The 21,953-nt window shown below is 42.5% G+C and overlaps 1 protein-coding gene and 1 long non-coding RNA gene across 4 annotated transcripts in view; one reads left to right on the top strand and one right to left on the bottom strand.

Annotated features, from left to right (window-relative positions):
* Positions 1-1,522: 1,522 nt before the first annotated feature.
* On the bottom strand, positions 1,523-14,526 carry LOC121137664. The gene is made up of 3 exons (XR_005874963.1): positions 14,183-14,526; positions 13,222-13,373; positions 1,523-2,152 (listed from the first exon to the last, which is right to left on the bottom strand). It is a non-coding gene; the product is annotated as an uncharacterized LOC121137664 (long non-coding RNA).
* Positions 13,759-21,953, top strand: part of Pias1 (protein inhibitor of activated STAT 1) — a 114,022-nt gene continuing 105,827 nt past the window's right edge. For 2 of the 3 annotated variants that reach the window (XM_005075574.4, XM_013117423.2), the window contains exon 1: positions 13,759-13,861. In XM_005075574.4, coding sequence (XP_005075631.1) covers positions 13,838-13,861 — 24 coding nt within the window. In that variant the 5' untranslated portion in view covers positions 13,759-13,837. Of the gene's footprint in view, positions 13,862-17,225; positions 17,247-21,953 lie in introns of those variants that run through there. The other variant, XM_040740341.1, reaches the window with a different exon arrangement.

Genomic DNA, 21,953 nt, shown 5'->3' with positions numbered 1-21,953 from the left:
TCCCCCAACTTTGTTCCAGAATGCCTGGGACCTCAGAACAGCCTTATCTGGCTAATCTTAAAACCATTTAAGTGTTTACCCTTAGTTTTTGAACTCTTTAGAATTTAACTGGCCTGAGTTTAAAGATTTGTGCGCACATTCCACACTCTTATTTAAACAAGCTGCAGTGATTACACAGTCACTTCTTTTTTTTTTTTTTCTCTCCAAACCTGGAAGATTTTTATCACAGTTTTATCTTAGGGCCAAGCATCCATACCTTCCAACTGCTTCTCATTGGAATGACCTCTCAAAGGTCGGAGGTCAGATCAAGAGAGCGCTGTAGAGCTATCCATGGCAGTTCAGGAAGGTGCAGTAGAGGGTGCTGGGCAAATTTGGCATCACCATAGTCAAATGTCCACTCTCTCCCTGGAGCGGAATGTTGTGGGGAAGGAAGAATGGGGTCTCTAGGCACAGTGTTTGGCTTGCCACTGCAGACAGTGTAGACAATAATTCTACAGTTGTGACCTCTCATCATCTGAGAAATAGATGTTTAATATATCTACAGCAGTCTCCATAGTAGTATTGGAGACACGAAGGGAAAGGGAAGATTAGAGTGTACTGAGATTTGTCTTGTTAGGTATTTGTAAGCATTCAATAAGCAAAAATAACACATAAAAGTGCCTGCTGTAGATTAGGCACTGAGCATGAAGATATGCTCTCTCTCTCTCTCTCTCTCTCTCTCTCTCTCTCTCTCTCTCTCTCTCTCTGTCTCTCTCACACACACACACACACACACACACACACACACACACACACACACACACACTCCTTAATGCAACACCTGAAACTTTAGAGGAAAGCATAGGGAGAACACTTCAAGATACAGGCATAAGCAGGGAAGGAAGGGACTCCAATAGCACAGTAAATAATGCCAAGCATTAACAAATGGGATTATGTGAAACTAACAAGCTTCTGGACAGTAAAGGAAATAACCAGTAGAACCAAGAGACAATCTACAGAATAGGGAGCACCTACATAGCAGTCAGGGGATTCTTATCTAGAATATCTGAAGAACTATGAAAGTTATCCCCTAACCAAACCATCTAATCAGTAAATGGCCGAATGAACTAAACAGACAATTCACAAAAGAAGAAATACAAATGGCCATAAAAACATTTGAAAAAAGTGTTCAACAGTCTTTTTCACTAAGGAGACCTCTATCTTACCTCTTTAGAATAGCTAGTATAAGGAAACAATGGACATCAGGGACGCAGGAAATCAAAATCTCACATACTATGGGTACAACAACTGTGGAAGCAAGTGTGGCTGCTCCTAAGAGACTAAATCTACCTCATGTTCCTGCTCCACTGCCTGTGTGTGTGTGTGTGTGTGTGTGTGTGTGTGTGTGTGTGTGTGTAGGATTCTAAGCCTACCAAAGAGGTATTTGTACACTTGTGTTTATTGCTGCATCATTCACAATAACTAAGAAAGGAAACCAGCCCAGATATCCATCAGCAGAAGAATGGACAAAGAAAATGTGGTTCATTGCACACAATGCAGTTTTATTTGGCATGAAGAAAAACGATATTTGTGGGAGATGGATGGAACTGGAAATTGTTATGTTAAGAAAAGCCAGAATGAGGAAGATGAATACTGCATGTTTTCACTCATCTGTAGAGCCTGATTTGTGCGTGTGTGGCGGGGGAGACAGACAGGGAGAGAGAGATAAAACTGGAAAGGGGATCTTGAGAAGAGATCTTAAGGGAAGTGGAAGGAAGGAAAAAAGAGAATAATAGAATACAAGTGGCATGAGAACAGAAACGGGGACTATTTAGAGAGAGGAAGGTGACCGTTAAGAGGGGTACAGGGAGGATGGAGGAGCTCAGTGGAAGAAGGGATGAATTAGAAGAAGGTATAATAACACAAGCATATGAAAATGCCATAATGAAAGTCATTACTTTGTGTGCTGAATTAGTTTAGGGGCTGCAGTGATAGCTCAGCAGCCAAGAACACTGGGCTCCTCCAGAAGACCTAGGTGCAATCCCTAGCACCCACATGGTGACTTGCAACCATTTATGACTTCAGTCCTATTGGATCTGATGTCCTTTTCTGATCTCCAAGGGTATGGCACTCATGTAGTACACAAACAAGAAGGCAGGCAAAATACCCATACCTGCAAAAATAAGAAAAAAATGTAAATACTAATTTAGGGACTAGAGCAGTGGTTCTCAACCTGCGGGTCAAGAACCCCACAGGGTTGCATATCAGATTTTTATTATGATTCTTAACAGCAGTAAAATTACAGTTATAAAGTAATGACAAATTAACTTTAGGGTTGGGGGTCACCAGAACATGAGGAACTGTTGTCCATAGCATTAGGAAGGTTGAGAACCATTGAGCTAGAGAGGCGGCTCAGCAAGTGAGAGAACTTGCTGTTCTTGAAGAGAAGGACCCAGGTTTGATTCCCAGCACCTGCACAGTGGTTCACAATCATCTATAACTCCAGTTCTAGGGCATACAATATCCACTTATGACCTCGATAGGCATTTCGCATGTGTGTGGCACAAATACATGCATGCAGGCAATACACTCATACATGCAAAATAAAATAAAATAATGTTGAACAATTAAAATTTTATAGCACCTGGAGGGTGGGGCTATAGCTCAGTGGGTAAAAGCACTTGCTGTGAAAGCAAGAATCCCTGAGTTCAAGTCTGTAGCGCCCACACAAAAGGTGAATGTGACCACAGATGCTTGCAGCCTCAGCACTAGTTGACAGAAAGGTGGATCCCAGCAGCTTGCTGGTCAACCAGTGTAGCTGAAGCAATGGGCTTCAGGGTCAGTGAGAGACCCTGTATCAAAAATAAGGTGGAGGGCTGTTGAGGTGGCTCATTAGGTAAAGATAATTCGCCACTAGGCCTGGTGAGCTGAGTTTGATCTCTGAGATCCACACAGTGAAAGGAGAGAACCAATTCCCTCAAGTTGTCCTCTGACCTACACATACACATGTCAACAACTGTAATAAAATAAAACTATTTTAAAAGTGAAATGGGAATGATGACATCCAATGTCCTTTGTCCTCTACATGTGCTCAAATGGAGCACTCACACACAATATATACATACTATATACACACACACCATACATATATACAAATACACACCACACACATATCTCACATACACTGTACATACATATACCACATACACTATACATGCATATACACACACACTATATGTGATGATATATTATTTATGATTTAATAAAGATTGCCCAAAGTATCAGAATGCAAAGCCAGCCACATTAGTTAGCTGTAGAAGTTAGGTGGTAGTGGTGCACTCCTTTAATCCCAGGACTCAGAAGATAGGCAGATAGATCTGTTAGTTCAAGGCCACACTGAGCTACACATAATTGATCCCGTCCCAAGGAGAAACAGCTCACACAAAGGTGATCTCAGCACTTGGGATCACACATCTTTAATCCCAGGATTTGAGAGGTATAAAAGAAGAAGCAAAGTCATCCTTAGAGATTTATTCTCCAGCCACACTGAGGACAGGACAGCCCTTTCAGCCTGAGGTAGAACTAAGAGCTACTGGCTGCTTTGCTTTTCTGATCTTCAGCCATGTTCTCCATTTTTCGTGTTACAACTATACATATATACACTATACATACTATACCTATATACACATACTGTGAGGAGCATAGTAAAAATGCATTTTAGACATGTAAAATAGCTTTGTTAGGAACCTGACTACACCCAAGGTTGTACCTGATAACCAGAACCCAGTGACATCACTTACTCAAGATAACCAGACACACGACTAGAACTTTACATTGCCTGGACTTGATAGTATATAAGCAGAGACCAAGGGCAATACAAGGCTCTGCATATCTTCAGGACTACTGGGGATGCTGGAAAGACTCTACCTTGATCTTCTCTGTGTCTGAAGAGTCTTCCCCTGGATCCTGACCCTTGAACCAGAGTCTACCTTGAGAGAATGGACCCGACCTTCAGCTAAGATATACTACACAGGTGAGCAGCCTTGGGGAGATGGGCTTAGAACCATAGTTAAGAATTTAGAATGTAAACTCTGTGTGATGGCCCTCAGCATCATAAAATATAAATTTGTTATATCGACTGTGTGTGTACCTCTTATCTTTCTCACAACACACAGACACATGCACACACACAGTGCAGATTGTTTTCTTTTGTGCCAGTACTATGCTGTTTTTGTCACTATGGCTCTGTAGTATAACTTGAGGTCAGACTCTGCAATGTCTCTAGCACTGCTCTTTTGGCTTAGGGTTTTGGGGAGGATTATGGAAGAACTTTTGCTCTTTGGGGTTTTTTTTGGGTGCTTCCATGTGAATTTTAGGATTGCCTCCAACCTGTAGATCAGATGTGAGCTCTCAGCTACTGCTCCAGCCTCATGCCTGCTTGCCTCCCTACTGCCATGTTGCTATATTCTCCATTCTGATGATCATGGAGAGAGAGACAGACAGAGAGAGAGAGAGAGAGAGCCCACAAAGCCCTCAAAGTTCACCCCTAGTGACACACCTCCTCCAAAAAGGCCACACCTCCAAATCCTTTTCCAAAACAGTTCCATCAACTAGGGACTAAGAATTCAAATATATGAGTTTATGGAAGCCATTCTCACTCAGCCTTTCCCCCAATATATAATTTTTGTTGTTGTTGTTTTTTGAAACAGGGTTTCTCTGTATTGTTTTGGAGGCTGTCCTGAAACTCGTAGACCAGGCTGCCCTCGAACTCCCTAGTGCTGGGATTAAAGGCGTGCGCCACCAACGCCCGGCCCCAATATATAATTTTAAAATATTTTTCTACTAATTATTTGAGAAAGTCATACCTACATACCACCCCTCATCCTCCCCTAACTCCTCCAAGGTCCACCCCTGTAGAGAGAAGCCTTTTCCTTGTCAGCCACTTTGGTTTTCCCCATCAGTCGCCTGGGCTCTGCTGCGTTGTAGTCCCCATATAATACACAAGACGCTGTATTAATTATGAAGCTGTTGGCCTTGCTTGTTTCTTATTGGCTAGCTCTGACTTAAGTATTTATCTCATAATTGTTAATTTAAGTATTTCTCTTACCAGAGAAAAGTTCCGGACATCTTACTTCTCTGGTGGGCTACATCGTGACTCTCTGTGTTTTTCCTACCCAGAGTCCTCCTCAACTCCTAGTCCCACCTATCTTGCTTCCCTATTGGCCAACAGTGCTTTATTGACATATACACAGGACTTCTGCATCACACCCCTGAACTCCAACTCCCTCCCAACTTCAAGAACTCTCTCTTTTTAAAAAATAACCTATAGAGTGGTATTTGTGTGCTTATACACTCATGGGTGTGGCACCATCCACTGAATGATGGTCAGTTTATCAGGGGCCACATCCCTGAATGAACACTGACTGTCCCTCCCCCATAAGCCATCAGCTGTTAATGGATACTCAGCTAAGGGTGGGGCTCACAAGCTCCTCCCTCCTCCCGGCTGGATTGTTGACTGGCTTGATCTTGTGATTGGAATTCATAAGTGGTCTTGTCGTATCCAGAAGAGTGTTTCACTAAGGTCTTCCCCAACATCTGACTCTTATAATCTTTCTGTCCCCTCTTCCAAATTGATCCTTGAGCCTCATGGAAGGAAATATAATTTCTTTATAGCTTCTTCCATTGTTTAAAAATTAAAAATTTGTGGGCTGGGGAATTGGCTCAGCAGTTAAGAGTGCTTACTGCTTGTGGTGGTTTGGATAAGAATGCCCCCCATAGGCTCATATATTTGAATGCTTAATCACCAGAGAGTGGCCCTATTTGAAAGGATCAGAAGGATTAAGAGATGTGGCCTTGTTTGAGCAAGTGTGTCTCTGGGGGTGGGCTTTGAGGTTTCAGAAGCCCATTCCAAGCTCGGAGTCTCTCTCTCTCTCTACCCATGGATCATGATGTAGCTCTCAGCTACTTCTCAAGCATCTGCCTGCATGCTGCCATGTTCCCCACCATAATGATAATGGACTTTACCTCTGAAACTATAAGTAAGTCCCCTAATAAATTCTTTCTCTTATAACAGTTGCTGTGGCCATTGTGTCTCTTCACAGCAACAGAATAATGACTAAAACAGTGCTCTTGCAGATGACCTGAATTTGATTTTCAGCTCTCATATAAGACAATCACCTAAAGCTCTAGTTCTAGAGGGATCCAACCACTCTGGACTCTGTGGGCAAATGCACTCATGTGCTCATACCCACACATAGACATACATGCATACACTTAATTAAAAAAATAAAAATAGTAGGGCTGTAGAGGTGGCTTAGTGGTTAAGAGCATGTACTGCTCTACCATAGAATCAGAGTTCAATTCCTGGCACCCACATCAGGTATCTCACAAATCCCTATAGCTCCAACTCCAAGAGATCCAACTCCTCTGGCCTCTGTGAGCAATTGTACACACATACACATACTCACAACATAATTTTTAAATAAATAAATAATTTAAAATAAAAAATAATCACCAGGCGTGGTGGCAAACACCTTTAATCCTAGTATTGAGATGGCAGAGGCAGATGGATCTCTGTGAATTTGAGGCCAGTCTGGTCTACATAGTGGGTCCTAGAACAGCCAGAGCTATATAGTAGACCCTGTCTTCAAACAATAGCAACAAAAATAAAATAAAAATAAATGTAGTTTAAAAATTTCTAATGTATCTATAGTCTAATGTAACTTCTTTTGTTTTGTGGTGTGGTGATTTCATTCCCTGTCTCATAACGGTTTTCTCCATAAGGGTTAAACATCTGTACTACTGTTTTGGTTAGAGTAAGTTTAGGGGTGTAGTGGTAAACAACAATAACAGTCTCCCTAAAACCTCAATGACCTAACTCAAAAGTTTATTTCTGGGCCTGAGGTGTAGTTACTGACAGGAGTGTGTGCTGAGTACTGGCCCTGAGGTGTAGTTACTGACAGGAGTGTGTGCTGAGTGTGTGGGATGCTCTAGCTTTCATCTCCAGTGTCACACAAATACTTCAGAATGTATTTCTAGCTCACACTCTAGGATGGCTCTGCGGAATGCTTTGCTGGCCAGAGACACTCGGGTACTAGAGTGATAAAAGCTCAACCTAAAACATGTTCAGCCCATCACCAGGGTAATTTATTTTTTAAGTTTTCATTAGCATATATCACACACGTTAATGAGTTTCATACATGTATACATTGATAGTATTCAACTCCACTCACCACCTCTCCTCTCCCTCTTACTCCTGCTGATCAATCCTCTCTTTCTTCCAAGATAGTTTCTACTTTTTTTTTTCCAGACAGGGTTTCTCTGTGTAACTTTGGAGGCTGTCCTGGAACTAGCTCTTGTAGACCAGGCTGGTTTCAAACTCACAAGAGATCTGCCTGCCTCTGCCTCCCAAGTGCTAGGATTAAAGGCATGCGCCACCACCGCCTGGCTCTGTTTCTACTTTCACATCTTCTAAAAACATTTTTTCATGACAAATCAGCTAATTTAGTTAGGGTTCTTTATAGGAAAACATTCAGTGATTAGCTGTTACAATAGCATGGGCAACTTGCCCTGGCTACACCCCTGAAGAAAATATCCTTCTTTCCCCACGCAGCTATTAACTATCCATAGACCTTGGTTCCTAAGGCCCCGCCCCTCCCTCATCCTTAATGGAATGTTACTGGGCCCAGTCTTGTACAGGTCTTCTACAGGTAATTATAGCTGGTAAAAGGTCAAGAATGCACCTGCCCTGTCCTGCCTGGAAGACGGTGTTCCACAGCACTCCACCCCTTCCTCAGGCTCTTATTCTTTCTGCCCCTTCTTCCTCAGTGGGTAACTTGCTTTTTCATTCTGCAAGGCATTTCAGTGAGGAGATTGAGATGAGTTTCAAAAGAGAATGATGTGATGGAGTGTGTCTTTTATTCCAGCACTTGAGAGGCAGAGGCAGAGGCAGATAGATCTCTGAGTAGCCAGGCAGTCTCTGCTTCCTTAGTTCTGGGATTAAGGTATACACACTGTAGCTTGCCTCCTTCAGCTTCTTGCTTCCATGTTAGATGTCCTCCTATAAGAATGCCCATGAGGAGGTTTCTCTCTCAGGTCTGATATAATGAAGGTAACTTAGATGTGGGTCAGGGAAAGCCAGCACAAACTTGACTAGAGGTGGAATCAACTCTGCCAAGTGCTATGTTTAAATAGGAAGGCGTCTAAGGTAGAAACATTTAAGCCGAGCAAAATCCTTGTTTTTTCCTTTTAAAACCACACTATGGTTTTTATTTGCCTTTTCTTTTCTTTTGAAATTTTGATATAATTACATCATTTCTCCCTTCCCTCTCCTCCCCCCAAACCTTCCTCTATATCCTTCCTTGTTTTTTTCAAATTCATGCCCTCTTTTTTCATTAATTGTTGCTACATACATATATGTACAAGTCCACCATACATATATATTCATAAATACATGCTATGGTTTTAATTGTTTCTGTAACACTAATGTAACATCGTTTCACATATCCATCTGGCATTGAGAACGCTTTTTAATGGCATGGCAATTCCAGTCTCACCCATTTCTTTATTGGGCAGTTTGCCTTCTGTTTTACTGACTTGAAAGAATTTCTAGTATAACCTAGATTGGTCCTTGGTTGAATATGTGTATTTTCAGTATCTTTTACCTTTATTGCCTTGCCTTTCTCTCTTTGTTAACAATCTTAGGATGATTAAAAGTTCATTAACTCCAGTTCAGGGGATCTAATGCCTTTTTCTGGCAACTATGGATATGGGACATGTACATGGTGTATGTAGGCAAAATATACATTCGCATACAATAAAAATAAATACATCTTCACAATCAAGATTATGAATATAATGTATATTAATTTATGAATGTTGTTGTTGTTTTGAGATAGTGTCTCTTTGAGTAATCAAGGCTGGCCTTGAACTTAAATCTTTCTGCTTCAGCCATCTTTGTGCTGGGATTATGAGGTACTACCACTATGCCTGATTTCTGACATTTTTTTAATATTGAATATTTGGATCTATGAAAAAAAGTGTAATCCTATTTATTAGGTCTTTAAATTTTAGGGAAATTACAATTTTCTGAGTAGGAGGCTTATTGATAAATTTATTTCAATTTTTATTTAAAAATATTTATTTTTAAAATTATGTGTATGTATGTGTGGTAGTTTGAATGTAGTTGGCCCCCATAATCTCATAGTGAGTGGCAGTATTAGGAGGTGTGGCTTTGTTGGAGTGGGTATGGCCTTGTTAGAGGAAGTGTGACACTGTGGGGACGGGCTTTAATGTTTCCTATGCTCAGGATACCACCCAGTGTCTCAGTCAATTTCCTGTTGCCTGTGCCTGCAAAATGTAGGACTCTACTCCAGCACTGCATCTACCTGTATGCTTCCATGCTCCCTGCCATGATGATAATGGACTGAACCTCTGAAACTGTAAGCCAGCCACCTCAATGAAATGTTTTCTTTGTAAGAGTTGCTATGGTCATGGTGTTTCTTCTTCTTCTGTTTTTTTTTTTTCATTTTTTTCTTCTCTTTTTAAAAATTTAAGTTAGAAACAAGCTTGTTTCACATGTCAGTCCCAGCTCCCTCTCCCTCCCCTCCTCCCCATACCTCCCCACCAATAGTGTTTCTTCATAGCAATGAAAACCCCAAGACAGTATGCATCTGTGTGTGGGTATGTGCATGTGAGTGTAGTGTTCAAGCAGGCCTGAGACATCAGGTACCAGGGAGCTAGTGCTATAATGTGGGTCCTGAGAATCAAACTCAGGACCTCTGTGAGAACAGGGATTGTTCTTGACTGACAAACCATCTCTCCAGTCCCTATTTGTTAATTTTTTTATGTATTTGTTGTTTGAGACAGAGTCTTTCTATGTAGCATTGACTGTCCTGGAACTTACTACCAATGGCTGGCTCATAGAAAGTGCTGGAATTTTAGCTTTGGACAACCACACCTGGATATTTATTTATTTACACACATGATCTGGTTATATAGCTCAAGCTAATCTAGAACTCACTATGTAGCCCAGGTTGGCCATGATTGTTTGGAAATTTTTTGCATGATAAATGACTCAGAGACTGATATTGGGGTTCAAGCTTCAAGATGAAGATCAGAAAAGCAAAGCAGCTGGCCACTAACTCTTACGCTACCTCAGACTAAAGGGCGATCCTGGCTCCACCAAACCTTAGACTGCTGCTTCTCCCCAGCGTGGCTGGAGAATCCTGAGACTGCATGTCTTCCTATCCTCCTTGATACTGAGTCTTCCTATCTTCATTGTGGCTGGAGATACTGACTACTGAAGACCCTCCTCTTATTTTTTATACTCCTCTAGTGCTAGAATTAAAGGAGTATGATCCCAGGTGCTGAGATCATCTTTGAGTGTGCTGTTTCTCTTTAGGACTGGATCAATCTTGTGTAGATCTGGATGGCCTTGGACTCACAGAGATCCATCTACCTCTTAATCCTGAGTCTTAGGATTAAAGGTTTTTTACCACCGCCTCCTTGCTTCTTGCTGCTGGGATTAAAGATGTTTATCACCATTGCCTGATCTCTATAGCTTGAGGCTGAATTTGCTTTCTGAATCCTCAGGCAAGCTTTATTAAATCATAAATAATGTGTCACCATAGAAATCTGCCTCAGCCGGTCAGTTGAACTGTTAATGGAAAGGCTAGTGAGTGTGGCCCAAATTCTGGGATTACAGACAGGCCTTCACTATCATGGCCAGCTCCAAACATAGGACCCCAAAAGGCAAGACTCTGAGGGTCGGGAAGGTCAGCTGAGGCCCTGTCAGTCAGTCCATCCTCCCAGGAGGGGCAAAACTACATCAGTCTGGCAGAGGGTGGTGGTTGTGAAGATTCAACAAAACAGGTTATCTTGGGTCTAGTTTTGTTTTGTTTTGCTTTTTTGAGACAGGGTTTCTCTGTATTGCTTTGGAGGTTGTGATGGAACTCAATGTGTAGACCAGGCTGGCCTTGAACTCACAGAGATCTGCTTGCCTCTGCCTCCGGAGTGCTGGGATTAAAGGCATGTGCCACCACCGCCTAACAACTTGGGTCTATCTTAAAAGCAGGAGTCAACTGGGCTCACAGAAGCTCTGGACATTGGAAACAAATGAAAGGAGAGGGATAAGGATGCTTTCCTGATTTTCATTTTGAAAGCTGAATGAATACTGGATAACAGTCTCATGGAGGTCATTGTTCTCCTTGACAGGATAAATATGAGATGATGAAGAGATTTGGACTAGATGCTAGGTAGCTAGGAACCTTCATGAATCAACCTCTTTTGAATTAATTAATTAACTAATTAATTTTAATATAGGGTCTTACTTGTAGTCCTAGCTGGCCTGGAACATACTTCCTATGTAGATCAGACTGGTCTCAATCTCACAAGCGATCTGCCTACTTCTGCCTGAAATACTAGGATTAAAGATCTGCACCATCCCACTCAGTTTCTCAATAATAAATAAATAAATAAATAAATAAATAAATAAACGAACGAATAAATAAATATATAAATAGTTTCTTTTGGGATAGGATTTCATGTATCCCAGGCTTACCTAGAACTATTGGAATTTCAGGCATGTAATGCCATGCCCAGTTTCATTCAGTGTTGGAGAGCAAACACATGGTTTGTTGTATAATAGGTAGTTAGGCAAGCAATCTGCAAATGGAGCCAATCCTTAGGCCTGCCTGGATTAGGATTTGGTGATGAAATCTAAGATGCAGATATTTGAAAATCATTATATTATAGATCAAAAGTCAGAGTTGAATAATAGTTCTGGATTGTTGGGGAAGTCATTTGTTAATAAAGCACTGTTGAGCCAATAGGAATCTAGATAGGTGGGACTAGGAGTCCAGGAGGATTCTGGGAAGGAGAAACACAGGAAAGTCAACATGTAACCGCCATGGGGTAGGAGCCCGGAACTATTCTCTGGTAAGAGACATACTTAGATTAACAATTATGGGGTAATTGTTTAAAGCAGAGCTAGCCAGTAAGAGATAAGCAAGGCCAACAGCTTCATAATGAATATAGCCTCCTGTGTGTTTATTTGGGACTGATGCGGCTCTAGAACCAGGCTGGCGGGAAGGCATCCTCTCCAAGGAAAAAGCTTCTCTTTACACTGGATGGTTGAATAAAGATCATGGACCGAGTCCTAGATTCTTCACTATTTAAAGCTTATGACAAAATTGGGCTGGGCATAGTGGCACATGCCTTTAGCACCTCGGAGACACAGAGGCTGAGGCAGAGGCAGGTGGATCTCTGGGAGTTTAAGGCCAGTCTCCTCTGTATAGCGAATTCCATGGCTGCATAGTGAGACCCTGGAGAGGAAGGGGGTGGGAGGATGTGGGAGATAGACAGGAGAGAGAAGAGAGGAGACAGAATGAGACAGAGACAGAGACAGAGACAGAGGAAGGGGACAGGAATGGAATGTCAGGACAAGACAGTGACAGCGATATGGAGGAAAGTTCAGGAAGAATATGTTTCAAGAGAAAGCAAGCACACCACCTGGTAGCAGTTCCCTCTAACCGGTTTAGATAAGACCTGAGAGTAGACTTTGCAAAGGTGTAGATGAACAGTCATCTTGATAAGTGATCAAGATGATGGCAGTCTAGCTGTATCAGGATAGGTTGACAGGTCAGTGCCACTGAGGAAGTGGGAGCAAGTACTGTAGACAAATGAAGTCATGTTTGCGAATTTATTCAGCAAAGAAAGCAGAGAAATACAGTAGTTACTGAGGCAATTTTGAATCTAAAGGAAGTTTAAATTTATGTAAGAGGAAATTTGATAAGTTTATATGCTGGTAAGAATGACTCAGTGGAGGAGGGGATTGGAAACTATAAAGACACTGAAGAAAACTTTAGGAACGTGAGAGTGGAAATAATCTAGGTCACTGGTCAGGACCTGGCCTCCTTGACTTCTAGGACACTTCAGCATAACCCAAATGTTAAGAGAATTTTGATAGTGAAAAGTTGATCAGTATAAAAGGCTGGGGTTTTGCAGGAAGTAAAGACGTTTAGTAGAGAGGAGTAGGCATGAAATAATCTTTCAAGTCTAAATATCAATGTAGTTGGAGAAAACCCTCTTGGGATTAAGCACACCTCCGGCTAAACCATTTTTCTGTCTTAGTGAGCTTTTTGAATTCAATGCTAGTCATCACCATTAGTAGCTATACCATTATTAGTTTGCAGATCTATCTTCCGTGAGCGACAGGATAGTGATCTTGATTTCTGAACTCACCGAGCGAGGTGACGAATGGAAGTCAGCAGAATTTGTCTTTGGTCACCCTGCTTTGAGCGAACCCCTTTTCTCTTCTAAGCTTTTATTTCGGAAAAGATACCGTGGGAATGATAATGTTTTCTTTGACGACCTCACTGTTTCATCATAAGCATCTGCGTCAATAAACACAGAAACATCAAAACTGGCTAATTGTGCCCCACATTCAGCTGTGTACGATGCAGTGCGGAACGCATCTAGCGGATGGGGGGGCGTTGTGGCTTCTGTCAACAGGGGCTCAAGCTTGGTCAGTGGAATAGCAGAAGGGAGAAGCTCAGGCCAACATCCCCAGCTGCGGCCTCTTTTCCGGACGCTCCTGGCCCGGCCGGTGTGGGGGCGGGGAAACCGAGGTGGTAGTAACTGTCAAACCTCCCGCTTGGCGCCATTATTTAAATAGTACGTGCCGGTCTAGCAGCTGTGCGTGCCCGAGGCGGGGCGGTGAGCTCCGGGAGCGGGGCGGAGGCCAGGGGCGGGGCGCGAAGGCTGAGGGGCGGGGTGGGGGCGGGGTGAAACTAGCTAGAGGGGAGGGTCCAGCGCGGCCCCCGGCGAGCTTCACTGCGCTTGCGCTGACAGACGCAAGATGGCGGACAGTGCGGAACTAAAGGTAAAGCGCAGCTCGAATTCACTTCTAATATTCGGCCGCGGAGACGGCGCCGCTGGTGCCGGGGGGGATGGGTCGGACCCTGGGGGGCCGCTCGGGCCGGGCTCCACCCGGGTCTGGAGTTGTAGGCGGGAGAAGCGCTCCGGCCCTCAGTGGAGGGGGGCCTGGCTGCGGCGGGCCGTGGGCCCCGGGTGCCTCGGGGGCGCTGACGGGTCGTCCCCGGCGTGTTATTGTTGTGGGCGCCTCTGGCGGGGGTGGCGGGGCGAAGAGAGAGTGAGTCGGGACGTGGCGGTAGTGGCGGTCCCTGGGGCCCGGGTGCCTCACCTTGCAGTCCGCCTCCCCGCCCCCCCTACGGGCAGCCGGGGGCTGGGGGGGTAGGGTGCGCTTGGAAGGGGGGGATTGGGAAAACTGCCCCGCCGCCGCTTCCTCTTCCTCTTTCGCGGTCCCGGGCTCCTGTCAGGCGCTGCGCTCGGACCCCCGGGAACTTGGCTCCGGCCGCCCCGCCCCTCCGCGGCGCCCAGGCGCCCCCGCCCCGCTCGCCGCCGCTGCCCGCCTGTCAGTGGGTGCCGGGCCAGTGGGAAAGCGTAATCCTGGGGCTATCGGCTGGGGGACACCGGGGAGACGCTCTTGGAAAGTTTAGCGAGCCCGGAGCCGGCGTTGGGGGTTCGGCTAAGGGTTGCAGGGGGAGTCTGCCGGGGCGGGACGTTACTGTTACTCTCTTGGTTCCGGGCCACCGGGGTGGGTGGGGGAGTAACCCCCTGGAAGTGTGTGCACTTGGGAGCGGTGGTGGGGATGCAGCCACCTCTCTACTCTCTTGCTGTCGCTGGTGTGGTGGGTGAGAGCAGCCTTGGGGGTCTCTGCACACACCATGATGGCGATGCTATAGCTGATGGAGGTGAATGGTTTGTGTTTATATTCTCCCGTTGCCTTTTGTTTGTTAGGGACATCTTGCTGGCCATGTTGATTTAAACGAAATTCTCCTCCCACCCCCCATCCTACTCCAACCTCCAATAAATAGAATGTTCCATCGTTCCTCTCAACTGTACCAATTACTCATGCCTCGCGAAATTAGATGAAAGGGTGCCCCCTTTCCCCCGCTTTTTCTCCCACCCTAATCTTTACCTGATGATGGTTTCTTTACCGAAGCAGATATACCACTACACAAGCAGTTGGGGGAGGGCTGGTGGAACCCTTATGATTGGATTGTGACAAATGGGGCTCCGCTTGAATAATTTTGGTTTAGTAGCAGGCAGTTCTTAACTAACACATATTATTTAGAGGCTCTGAACACGGTATTCCCTTTTCTGGCTTCCTGTGTGCGAACCAAACAGCTGGTTATAGCCCAACAGAGAACTAAAATCTCTGTCAGAGTGAAGATTGGGCTATGCAATTGTAATTCTTCGGGGGGATTTAGAAATTATTTTTGTAATCAATAAAAATTATTTTTCTCCATTATGATGAAATAACTTCTAGAATAAGCAGAGCACTACATTTTTTTTTCCTTCTGGGCACTTTAGTGTGTGGAAAGCCTCACTAGAAGATCCTTTTTAACTAGTAACTTTGCAGTGTTAACATTCTAAGATTTTTGTATTAAGGTCTTTGTACAAGATTCGGATATTTGTTCTTTTTTTTTTTTTTTTTTTTGGTTTTTCGAGACAGGGTTTCTCTGTGGCTTTGGAGGCTGTCCTGGAACTCGCTCTGTAGACTAGGCTGGCCTCGAACTCACAGAGATCTGCCTGCCTCTGCCTCCTGAGTGCTGGGATTAAAGGCGTGTGTCGTACCAACGCCCGGCCGGATATTTGTTCTTTTAAGTTTACTTCTAATTACTAACTTGTTTAAAGCAGAATGGGTTGAATGGAGAGTTCCTTTTGTTTGTCTGTTTGTTTTTAAGATGGGTTTACTGTGTAGCTCAGGCTGGCCTGGGACTCACTGTGTAGACCACGCTGGTTTTGAACTAGTAGAGATTCTCCAGCCTCTGCTTCTCTAGTGCTGGGATTAAAGGCATGCACTACTATGCCCTACTTGGAAAATTTCATTTATCCCAATTTCAGACTATTGATTTGACTAAGAAAGCCTCAAAAATTTGAAATTTTGGAGATAATCAACTTGCAATTAAAGACAAACAAGCAAGCTGAGTGATGGTGGCACATGCTTTTAATCCCAGCACTGGGGAGGCAGAGGCTGGACGATCTCTGAGTTTGAAGCCAGCCTGATCTGCAAAGTCCACTTTTATGTTTTCCGTTGGTGTGCCTGAGACTTTGAGAACTGTGATAGATTTCTTAGCTGGCTGTGTTAAAACTTTTGTTAATGCTTCATTGTGGTTAGGATTACTATTCTTTTTTGCGGAGTAGGAGAGGTGATAACAGGAGAGCCTACCATAGTTTACTTAAGCATGCATATAAACCTGGCAGTGGTGGTGCACACTTTTAACCCTAGAACTGTGGAGGCAGAGGCAGGCGGATCTTTGAGTTCAAGGCCAGCCTAGTTTACAGAGTCAGTTCCAGGAAAAGCTCCAAAACTACAGAGAAACCCTGTCTGGAAAAACCAAAAAAGAATGCTTATTATTTTTTTGTGCAGTGAAGTTGGGAAGATATTCCTCTCAGAAATATTTTTTCAGGGTGTGTGTGTGAGAAAGATTGATTTTTGGAGGTGAATACCCTATATTCTATAAAATAGGGGAAAATCCAAATGATAATTAGAGGGAGAAAAATCCTTGATTTAAAAAAATTTTTTTTTGTTTTTTGTTTTTACGAGACAGGGTTTCTCTGTATTGTTTTGGAGGCTGTCGGTCCAGCCCAGCCTCAAACTCACAGAGATCCGCCTGCCTCTGCCTCCCCAGTGCTGGGATTAAAGGCATGCACCACCACGGCCCATTTTTTTTTTTAAATTTTTAAATGGAGATACCTAACTCTAATGGGAGCCACTGAGCAAATACTAATTGTTTTTTTTTTTTTTTGCCCTTGTCCCAATTCACAACCCACATTTGACTATGCTGTGGATTATAACTACTTTTCTAATGGCCCTTTTAGTGAATCCTTTTAAATCTATAGTGAATCTGCAAATATCAGATGGGAAAAACAGATCTGTATTCCCTGTAGGGATAATACAAGCTTGGAGATATTGCCAGTGTAAACTAGATTGTGAGTCATACATATCAAAATGAGTTCTCTGTGCTCTTTTGCTTATGAAAAGTTTAATTTTTCACTAGGGGAATACCCACAAGTGACATCTGGGAGGCTATGAAGGTGAAGTCACTGCAAGTGGGCAGACCAAGTGATCTTGGTAGTGATAACCTGACAGTTTCATTGTTTGTTGTTTGTTTTTTTTTAGACAGAGTAGCCCTGGCTAGCCTGAAACTTGCTTTGTCTCTGGATTGCTGGGATTAAAGGTATGTCACCATGCCTGTATATCCTTTAAAAATATTCTTTTAGACCTGGGCAGTGGTGGTATATACCTTTAATCCCATCACTTGTGAGGTAGGCAGGCTGATCTCTGATTGTGATGCCAGTCTGGTCTATAGAGCAAGTTTCAGAACAGCTATGGCTACACAGAGAAACCCTGTCTCAAAAAACAAAACAAAACAAAAAACCTTTTAGGTGGGGCAGTAGTGGCACACGCCTTTAACCTCAGCATTCGGGAAGCAGAGGCAGGCAGATCTCTGAGTTCGAGACCAGCCTGGTCTAAAAGAATTAGTTCCAGGACAGCCTCCAAAGCCACAGAGAAACCCTGTCTGGAAAAACAAAAACAAAACAACAACAACAAATTTTTAGAAGGCTCCCATGCCTTTAATCTTAGTACTTAGGTTAAGATGGAGGAATGTGAGTTCTAGGGCAGCCTGAGCTATATAGTAAGACTATCTAGAAAATAAACCATGTTAGAACAAAACAAAACAAAACCTCAGACAACAACAAAACACCCTAAGCCAGTGGTTCTCAACTTTCTTAATGCTTTAATACAGTCCTCATATTGTGGTAACCATAAAATTATTTCTTTGCTACTTCATAAGTATAATTTGCTACTGTTATGAATTGTAATACAAATATCTGATGTGCAGGATATCTGATATTCAACCCCTGTGAAAGGGTCATTTGACCCCTAAAGGCATCTCGCCCCTTGGGTTGAGAACTGTTGTCCTAAACCAGTTAAAAACAAACAATAACAAACAAAAATAAATATTTTTCTTTTGCTGATAGGGACTCATTTTGTAGTTCCTGATGGCCTGGAGTTGACCACCTTGCCTCAGTCTCCAGAATGCTGGGATCTCAGCATGAGCCACCACACTCACCTTCCAAAGCCATTATTTTCTCTTAACAAATGATTTTTGCATTAAAACTCAAAGCAAGTTGTATCGCTTTTTAACTCACAGGCGAAACAGTAGGAGGGAAGGACTCATTGCTTTCAAGGAGTAAATAATGGAATCCAATGAGAAGGGAAGCCATACTTTTATAAGTATCTGCTGTGTAAGCATATCAGTAAATTTTGTTGTCATATCTGTCTCTTTATTTTCAACAAATAACCACTTAGTTTTGATCTCTGTGGTGTAATTTGTCTGCTTTTATTTCACATGGAAGCAAGTAAATTTGGCATTTTATTCATGGATCTGATTTTAATCTCTCTGACTTGGTTTTGTGAAATGCTGCATTTAGATGGCTTTTGTTTTCTGTCACTTCTTGGGAACAGTATTTTAAAACCATTTGAAAAACACTTTAGTTTTTAAGTACTTCATGTAATTGTTTGAAATATTGCCGCCTTTTCCTTGGGGGTTTTCTCAGGGTGACTGCATTGTCTTTCTCTTCAATGAGTGTCTTGTAATCCCCTTTGATTGCAGTAGTTCTTAGTAGTGAGTCCATAGCTGATTAACCTTGGGTCTCTCCTGGTGAACTCCATCAGCATGCTGCTCCAGGGTTCATGCTGAGGCTTTTGATTTCAATGTAATTTGTATTCTTTCATGCTGGTAACTAGGGATAAGAAAATAAAGTGGTTTATGGTTGTAGTAGGATCTAGGAGGAAGTATCTGTCTCAGAAAGTAGGATTTTATAGGATGTAACCTAGTAAAAACTAAACAAGAACTTGGTTCATTACTTCACAGAATTGATGGTACTGTTTTATTAAGTGTTCAGCTCTGTTACTAAGGATTTGGTTTTTATTTTTTTGAGATAATAGTTTCATGTAGCTCCAGGTGGCCTTAAACTATGTGGCTGAAGATGACCATGAACTCCAGATGTTGCCTCTATCTCCCAAGGGTTGAGATGACAGGCACAAACCACTATGCTCTACTATCTTCTACTGTTTGAAGAATATTTATATCTTAGTTGTGTAGTTCTATTCAATTTATACTTCATCACATTATAGCCTTTGCTCTTTACAATAGTTCTTCAGAATAGAAGAGGAATGTAACAGGTAAGGACATTTTACCAACAGTAGTGGCAAGAACTTGGATCTGAGTCTTTGGTTTCAAAGCTTTTCTCTGTAGGCCTCCCTAAAGATGCCAGAGTAGTCCTAGAGGTGTTTAGGTATCTAGCTCACAAAGAGTTTTAATGTTGCTAACATGTTTCTTTTTGCTTAATGTGAGGGTATTTTGGAGGGACACTATGCTTTTTTGTAAACTGCCTTTTTTTTTTTTTTTAAAGACAAGGTTTCACCATATAGCCCTGGGTGGTCTGTAACTCACTGTGTAGACCAGGCTGGCCTTGAATTTATAAAGAACTGCTTGCCTTTGCCTCCACAGAGTGCTGGGATTAAAGGTGAGTGTCTCCACGTGTGGTTTGCAAATCTCCCTAACAAAATCTTTGGAGTTTGTTAGAGTCATACAAATTAATTTTTTAATTTTGAGGTTTTATTTTATGCCTTTGAAAGTTTGTCTAATGAGTGTATGCCTAAATATATGTCTATACACAGTGTTCATGCACTATCCACAGAGACCAGAAGAGGGCATGGGATCCCCTGGGTTTGGTTGTGAACCATTGCTTTGTGGGTGCTGGGGATATAATCCTGGCTTCTGGAAGAGCAGCCTGTGCTCTTAACCACTGAGCCATCTCTCCAAGTCCCATCCCTGTCGTCACCCCCACCCCCAAGACTAACATTCAACTAACCAATTTTGCAATTACTATTTTGCTTAGGAAACTTTCATAAAATACTAAAAAGACAGAAAAATGGCACTTGTAATTGTAGCTCTCAGAAATACTATGGTTAACATCTGGGCATCTATCCTTTTAGACCTTCTGTGACTGACTGTAGGTGTATCTATATTATCACAAAAAGGAATCACAATATAACAAAATTGTTATTTATTTTGTTGAGATTCTATTATATCTGTCTGTCCTGAAACTTGTTATGTAGAACAGGTATTGAACTCCCAGAGATCTACCTGCCTTTGCCTTTGCTAGGATTAAAGTTGTAGACTAGCATACCTACATACTAAACACACACACACACACACACACACACACACACACACACAGAGTCACAAGTAGCCCAGGTTGGGTTTAGATTCCCTGTGTAGTGTAGGATGACCTTGAACCCCTGATCCTTCTCTCCACCTTATTGGAGTTATAGGCATGCCTGCTGTATGTTGTGCTGGGAATTGAACTCAAGCATGGTGAATATTAGGCAAGCAGTTTATCACTTGAACTACATCCACAACTGGTATTTTTGATTTGTAATTGTTATTTTTGTGGCAAGCCTTTCAAGTTTGTAGATATGGATCCAGGTTACTTGGTATTTTTTATAGTGACTCAACATTATACAGTTGACTTTTTGGTTGGGGAGGGGCCTGGGATTGAGCCCTTGTGATTTTCATGCCTTGACAGATAGCCTTGTGTAAAACTTTCCAAATGTTAATTTGAACACCACAGAATTTCAAGCTGTAGAGAGCAGTGTAGATGCTTTTCTGGTACAGGTGTCCTAAGTGAAGAGAATTAGCAACTCGTAGCTTGTTTCTTGTTTTATCTTCATTGTTCTTATGTCTTTAATGTGTTGGGTAAGATTACTAAGTGATGGCAGAGAGTTTATAAAATGTAAGCAAATAGTGCATCTGAATCAGAACATTTGATAAAGAATGAACTTGATGATGTAGCATATTTAATTGATTTTAAGTACATTTGATTTTTGGAAATTATATTAAAGTAATCAAATATTGTGAGTTTTGTGTATTAGGTGCTTGTCAGTTTTAAATGGCATGTTGAAACTCTATTGAACATTAATATAGTGAAAGTGGAACTGAGAACAACGTCCCATTTTTTAATGTGAAATCAGTGTTGCCATGGTTTTAAATTGGTAGGTAATGCTGTTTGGAGGAGCTGGTTATGGAAAGGTTACATAGGCTGTGGAAATATTTTTCTATTTTAGGAAGAAACCTTTGTGGGTTATGGTAATTAATAAATGCACATGTAAGTTATGAATGCTTTTTTCTTTTTTGAGACTGGTTAGTCCAGGCCAGTCTGAAACTCAGGATTCTCTTTACTCACTTCCGAATGCTCTGGCTACAGGTGTGTGCTACCACCCTGGCGAGAACACTGCAGATCTGAAAAGTCTTGAGCCAGGGAAGGAATTCGTGATGAAGTTAATCTGTGGAATTAATTGTGTTCTAAATTTCTTGGCATTTGCTCTTCATTAGTGTTCTTTCTGAGTAGGCAGAAGTTTTGAAGTACTTAGTTGTTTTGTCCTGTAAGTAAGAGTGATCTGGGATTTATTTATGCTTTGACTTTAGATGATTAGGTAGTGACTCACAGAAGACCCCTGGGGTGGGCAGAGGCAGAGAGCTGGCTCCCACGAAGTGCCCCTGCTTACTATAAGGGCAGCCACTACAATGCCTGGTGAGGCCGGCTTGAGACTTTATCGGGTTACAGCTCCCTCCTGTGCACAAAGCTAGCTAGCATAGTTGCCCTGTTCTTTCCTAATCCTGCCTCTGCTTACCCTCCTGTGTGAAGTGCTTCTGAGTCCTCCACTTTTGGCTTCAGTGTCTCATGTGAAAGGCAGTCAGTCACTCAGAGCCTTTTCCTCAGACTTTTATGAGAACCCCCCCTCGTTTTTTCTCAGATCAAGCAAATAAAACAAGTATAAATCTTTTAAACAGGAACTAGTTACAGATGCTGAC

This window comes from Mesocricetus auratus, unplaced genomic scaffold, assembly GCF_017639785.1.
Source record: "Mesocricetus auratus isolate SY011 unplaced genomic scaffold, BCM_Maur_2.0 Super-Scaffold_100691, whole genome shotgun sequence".
Classification (NCBI taxonomy): Eukaryota; Metazoa; Chordata; class Mammalia; order Rodentia; family Cricetidae; genus Mesocricetus; species Mesocricetus auratus.
The sequence above is the reverse complement of the archived record's forward strand: the minus strand, read 5'-3'. Positions and strand labels throughout refer to the sequence as shown.